General features: G+C 70.6%; 1 protein-coding gene across 1 annotated transcript; it reads right to left on the bottom strand.

The window, feature by feature from the left end:
* Positions 1-2,165: 2,165 nt before the first annotated feature.
* LOC118380480 (basic proline-rich protein-like) lies at positions 2,166-5,527 on the bottom strand. The gene is made up of 4 exons (XM_052479967.1): positions 5,233-5,527; positions 3,251-5,151; positions 2,619-3,095; positions 2,166-2,441 (listed from the first exon to the last, which is right to left on the bottom strand). The coding sequence occupies exons 1-4, from the start codon at positions 5,525-5,527 to the stop codon at positions 2,166-2,168; spliced, it is 2,949 nt and encodes a 982-aa protein (XP_052335927.1).
* Between the last annotated feature and the right edge of the window lie 625 nt (positions 5,528-6,152).

The raw sequence follows: 6,152 nt of genomic DNA, 5'->3' as shown, positions 1-6,152 counted from the left end.
AAACATCACACCTGCGGGACAGGTACAGGATGGCAAAAACAACTGCCCGAGTTACACCAGGAATGCACAATCCCTCCATCAGTGCTCAGACTGTCCGCAATAGGCTGAGAGAGGCTGGACTGAGGGCTTGTAGGCCTATTGTAAGGCAGGTCCTCACCAGACATCACCAGCAACAATGTCGCCTATGGGCACAAACCCACCATCGCTGGACCAGACAGGACTGGCAAAAAGTGCTCTTCACTGCGAGTCACGGTTTTGTCTCACCAGGCGTGATGGTCGGATTCACGTTTATTGTCGAAGAAATGAGCATTACACTGAGGCCTGTACTCTGGAGCGGGATCGATTTGGAGGTGGAGGGTCCGTCACGGTCTGGGGCGGTGTATCACAGCGTCATCGGACTGAGCTTGTTGTCATTGCAGGCAATCTCAATGCTGTGTGTTACAGGGAAGACATCTTCCTCCCTCATGTGGTCTCCTTCCTGCAGACTCATCCTGACATGACCCTCCAGCATGACAATGCTGTGTGTTACAGGGAAGACATCCTCCTCCCTCATGTGGTCTCCTTCCTGCAGACTCATCCTGACATGACCCAGCCATACTGCCATAATGCCACCAGCCATACTGCTCGTTCTGTGCGTGATTTCCTGCAAGACAGGAATGTCAGTGTTCTATGGCCAGCGAAGAGCCCTGCTCTCAATCCCATTGAGCACGTCTGGGACCTTTTGAATCGGAGGGTGAGGGCTAGGGTCATTCCCCCACAGAAATGTCCGGGAACTTGCAGGTGCCTTGGTGGAACAGTGGGGTAACATCTCACAACAAGAACTGGCAAATCTGGTGCAGTCCATGAGGAGGAGATGCACTGCAGTACTTAATGCAGCTGGTGACCACACCAGATACTGACTGTTACTTTGGATTTTGACCCCCCCTTTGTTCAGGGACACATTATTCAATTTTTGTTAGTCACATGTCTGTCGAACTTGTTTAGTTTATGTCTCAGTTGTTGAATCTTGTTATGTTCATACAAATATTTACACATGTTAAGTTTGGGGTGAGGTGTGGTGTGAGAGGGAAGTGGGGTGAGGTGTGGGAGGGGAGGGGAGGGGAGGGGGATGGGGTGAGGTGAGGTGTGGCAGTGGAGAGAGAGCCAAGGCGGTCAACAAGCCCTCTACATTTCAATCCACACAGCTGTGACAAGGGCCAAAATCAACAGCAAGGCAGCCATGGAGAGGGGTTGAGAGAGAGAATGAGCGAGTGAGCGAGTGAGCGAGTGAGCGAGTGAGTGAGTGAGTGAGTGAGTGAGTGAGTGAGTGAGTGAGAGCGAGCGAGATGGAGAAAGAGAGAACTAGAGAGGAAGAGAGAGAGTCCCCATGGCTCTGCCCATTCTGGCAGGCTGGCAGCTCACCAGAATTACTGTGGACTGTGGGCCGGGGGCCTTGCTGCTGATGCCTCAGCCCACAGCGGGAGGAGCCACGCTGAGCCTCGGGGTTTGAGGTCTCCCCACAACCACCACATGTACCACTCGATGTACCACTGGGCCGTAGCTGGGCCGGAGCTGGGACGGAGCTGGGCCAGAGTAGGGCCAGGGGCTGGGCCAGAGGAGGGCCAGGGGCTGGGCCGGGGTAGGGCCAGGAGCTAGGCCGGAGTAGGGCCAGGGGCTGGGCCGGAGTAGGGCCAGGAGCTAGGCCGGAGTAGGGCCAGGGGCTGGGCCAGAGGAGGGCCAGGGGCTGGGCCGGGGTAGGGCCAGCAGCTAGGCCGGAGTAGGGCCAGGGGCTGGGCCAGAGGAGGGCCAGGGGCTGGGCCGGGGTAGGGCCAGGAGCTAGGCCGGAGTAGGGCCAGGGGCTGGGCCGGAGTAGGGCCAGGGGCTGGGCCAGAGGAGGGCCAGGGGCTGGGCCGGAGGAGGGCCAGGGGCTGGGCCGGAGGAGGGCCAGGGGCTGGGCCGGAGGAGGGCCAGGGGCTGGGCCGGGAGGAGCCATGCTGAGCCTCGGGGTTTGAGGTCTCCCCACAACCACCACATGTACCACTCGATGTACCACTGGGCCGTAGCTGGGCCGGAGCTGGGCCGGAGCTGGGCCGTAGCTGGGCCAGAGCTGGGCCGGAGCTGGGCCAGAGTAGGGCCAGGGGCTGGGCCAGATGAGGGCCAGGGGCTGGGCCGGGGTAGGGCCGGAGCTAGGCCGGAGTAGGGCCAGGAGCTAGGCCGGAGTAGGGCCAGGGGCTGGGCCGGAGGAGGGCCAGGGGCTGGGCCGGAGGAGGGCCAGGGGCTGGGCCGGAGGAGGGCCAGGGGCTGGGCCGGTATAGGGCCAGGGGCTCAGCCGGAGTAGGGCCAGGAGCTAGGCCGGAGTAGGGCCAGGGGCTGGGCCAGAGGAGGGCCAGGGGCTGGGCCAGAGGAGGGCCAGGGGCTGGGCCGGGGTAGGGCCAGGGGCTGGGCCGGGGTAGGGCCAGGAGCTAGGCCGGGGTAGGGCCAGGAGCTAGGCCAGAGTAGGGCCAGGGGCTGGGCCGGAGTAGGGCCAGGAGCTAGGCCGCAGCTGGGCCAGAGTAGGGCCAGGGGCTGGGCCAGAGGAGGGCCAGGGGCTGGGCCGGGGTAGGGCCGGAGCTAGGCCGGAGTAGGGCCAGGAGCTAGGCCGGAGTAGGGCCAGGGGCTGGGCCGGAGGAGGGCCAGGGGCTGGGCCGGAGGAGGGCCAGGGGCTGGGCCGGAGGAGGGCCAGGGGCTGGGCCGGAGGAGGGCCAGGGGCTGGGCCGGAGGAGGGCCAGGGGCTGGGCCGGTATAGGGCCAGGAGCTAGGCCGGAGTAGGGCCAGGAGCTAGGCCGGAGTAGGGCCAGGGGCTGGGCCAGAGGAGGGCCAGGGGCTGGGCCAGAGGAGGGCCAGGGGCTGGGCCGGGGTAGGGCCAGGGGCTGGGCCGGGGTAGGGCCAGGAGCTAGGCCGGGGTAGGGCCAGGAGCTAGGCCAGAGTAGGGCCAGGGGCTGGGCCGGAGTAGGGCCAGGAGCTAGGCCGGAGTAGGGCCAGGGGCTGGGCCGGAGTAGGGCCAGGGGCTGGGCCGGAGTAGGGCCAGGGGCTGGGCCGGAGGAGGGCCAGGGGCTGGGCCGGAGTAGGGCCAGGAGCTAGGCCGGAGTAGGGCCAGGGGCTGGGCCGGAGTAGGGCCAGGGGCTGGGCCGGAGGAGGGCCAGGGGCTGGGCCGGAGGAGGGCCAGGGGCTGGGCCGGTATAGGGCCAGGGGCTCAGCCGGAGTAGGGCCAGGAGCTAGGCCGGAGTAGGGCCAGGGGCTGGGCCAGAGGAGGGCCAGGGGCTGGGCCGGGGTAGGGCCAGGAGCTAGGCCAGAGTAGGGCCAGGGGCTGGGCCAGAGGAGGGCCAGGGGCTGGGCTGGGGTAGAGCCAGGAGCTAGGCCGGAGTAGGGCCAGGGGCTGGGCCGGAGTAGGGCCAGGGGCTGGGCCAGAGGAGGGCCAGGGGCTGGGCCGGAGGAGGGCCAGGGGCTGGGCCGGAGGAGGGCCAGGGGCTGGGCCGGGAGGAGCCATGCTGAGCCTCGGGGTTTGAGGTCTCCCCACAACCACCATATACATGTACCACTCGATGTACCACTGGGCAGTAGCTGGGCCGTAGCTGGGCCGGAGCTGGGCCGTAGCTGGGCCGTAGCTGGGCCGGAGCTGGGCCAGAGTAGGGCCAGGGGCTGGGCCAGAGGAGGGCCAGGAGCTAGGCCGGAGTAGGGCCAAGGGCTGGGCCAGAGGAGGGCCAGGGGCTGGCCAGAGGAGGGCAAGGGGCTGGGCCGGAGTAGGGCCAGGAGCTAGGCCGGAGTAGGGCCAGGGAATGGGCCAGAGGAGGGCCAGGGGCTGGGCCGGGGTAGGGCCAGGAGCAAGGCCGGAGTAGGGCCAGGAGCTAGGCCGGAGTAGGGCCAGGGGCTGGGCCGGAGTAGGGCCAGGGGCTGGGCCGGAGGAGGGCCAGGGGCTGGGCCGGAGGAGGGCCAGGGGCTGGGCCGGAGTAGGGCCAGAGGCTGGGCCAGAGGAGGGCCAGGGGCTGGGCCGGAGGAGGGCCGGGGGCTGGGCCGGAGGAGGGCCAGGGGCTGGGCCGGAGGAGGGCCGGAGCTGGGCCGGAGTAGGGCCAGGGGCTGGGCTGAAGGAGGGCCAGGGGCTGGGCCGGAGGAGGGCCAGGGGCTGGGCCGAAGGAGGACCGGAGCTGGGCCGGAGTAGGGCCATGGGCTGGGCCGGAGTAGAGCCAGGAGCTAGGCCGGAGTAGGCCCAGGGGCTGGGCCAGAGGAGGGCCAGGGGCTGGGCCGGGGTAGGGCCAGGAGCTAGGCCGGAGTAGGGCCAGGAGCTGGGCCGGAGTAGGGCCAGGAGCTGGGCCGGAGTAGGGCCAGGGGCTGGGCCGGAGGAGGGCCAGGGGCTGGGCCGGAGGAGGGCCAGGGGCTGGGCCGGAGGAGGGCCAGGGGCTGGGCCGGTGTAGGGCCAGGGGCTCAGCCGGAGGAGGGCCAGGGGCTGGGCCGGAGTAGGGCCAGGGGCTGGGCCGGAGTAGGGCCAGAGGCTGGGCCAGAGGAGGGCCAGGGGCTGGGCCGGAGGAGGGCCGGGGGCTGGGCCGGAGGAGGGCCAGGGGCTGGGCCGGAGGAGGGCCGGAGCTGGGCCGGGGAGTAGGGCCAGGGGCTGGGCCGGAGTAGGGCCAGGGGCTGGGCCGGAGGAGGGCCAGGGGCTGGGCCGGAGGAGGGCCAGGGGCTGGGCCGAAGGAGGACCGGAGCTGGGCCGGAGCAGGGCCATGGGCTGGGCCGGAGTAGAGCCAGGAGCTAGGCCGGAGTAGGCCCAGGGTCTGGGCCGGAGCTGGGCCAGGGTCTGGGCCGGAGGAGGGCCAGGGGCTGGGCCGGAGGAGGGCCGGAGCTGGGCCGGAGGAAGGCCAGGGGATGGGCCGGAGGAAGGCCAGGGGCTGGGCCGGAGGAGGGCCAGGGGCTGGGCCGGAGGAGGGCCAGGGGCTGGACCGGAGGAGGGCCAGGGGCTGGGCCGGAGGAGGGCCAGGGGCTGGGCCGGAGGAGGGCCATGGGCTGGGCCGGAGGAGGGCCAGGGGCTGGGCCGGAGGAGGGCCATGGGCTGGGCCGGAGGAGGGCCGGAGCTGGGCTGGAGGAGGGCCAGGGGCTGGGCTGGAGGAGGGCCAGGGGCTGGGCCGGAGCTGGGCCGGGGTAGGGCTGGAGGAGGGCCAGAGGAGGGCCAGGGGCTGGGCCGGGGTAGGGCCAGGAGCTAGGCCGGAGTAGGGCCAGGAGCTAGACCGGAGGAGGGCCAGGGGCTGGGCCGGAGGAGGGCCAGAGCTGGGCCGGAGGAGGACCGGAGCTGGGCCATGGGCTGGGCCGGAGTAGAGCCAGGAGCTAGGACGGAGTAGGGCCAGATGCTGGGCCGGAGCTGGGCCAGGGGCTGGGCTGGAGGAGGGCCAGAGGAGGGCCAGGGCTGGGCCGGGTAGGGCCAGGAGCTAGGCCGGAGTAGGGCCAGGAGCTGGCCGGAGGAGGGCCAGGGGCTGGGCCGGAGGAGGGCCAGAGCTGGGCCGGAGGAGGACCGGAGCTGGGCCATGGGCTGGGCCGGATTAGAGCTAGGCCGGAGTAGGGCCAGGTGCTGGGCCGGAGCTGGGCCAGGGGCTGGGCAGGAGGAGGGCCGGAGCTGGGCCGGAGGAGGGCCAGGGGCTGGGCCGGAGGAGGGCCGGAGCTGGGCCGGAGGAGGGCCAGGGGCTGGGCCGGAGGAGGGCCAGGGGCTGGGCCGGAGGAGGGCCAGGGGCTGGGCCGGAGGAGGGCCATGGGCTGGGCCGGAGGAGGGCCAGGGGCTGGGCCGGAGGAGGGCCAGGGGCTGGGCCGGAGGAGGGCCGGAGCTGGGCTGGAGGAGGGCCAGGGGCTGGGCTGGAGGACGGCCAGGGGCTGGGCCGGAGCTGGGCCGGGGTAGGGCTGGAGGAGGGCCAGAGGAGGGCCAGGGGCTGGGCCGGGGTAGGGCCAGGAGCTAGGCCGGAGTAGGGCCAGGAGCTAGGCCGGAGGAGGGTCAGGGGCTGGGCCGGAGGAGGGCCAGAGCTGGGCCGGAGGAGGACCGGAGCTGGGCCATGGGCTGGGCCGGAGTAGAGCCAGGAGCTAGGACGGAGTAGGGCCAGATGCTGGGCCGGAGCTGGGCCAGGGGCTGGGCTGGAGGAGGGCCAGAGGAGGGCCAGGGGCTG

The sequence above is a fragment of the Oncorhynchus keta genome, chromosome 25 (genome assembly GCF_023373465.1).
Source record: "Oncorhynchus keta strain PuntledgeMale-10-30-2019 chromosome 25, Oket_V2, whole genome shotgun sequence".
Lineage (NCBI taxonomy): Eukaryota > Metazoa > Chordata > Actinopteri > Salmoniformes > Salmonidae > Oncorhynchus > Oncorhynchus keta.
This window is presented reverse-complemented; position numbering and strand designations above follow the sequence as displayed.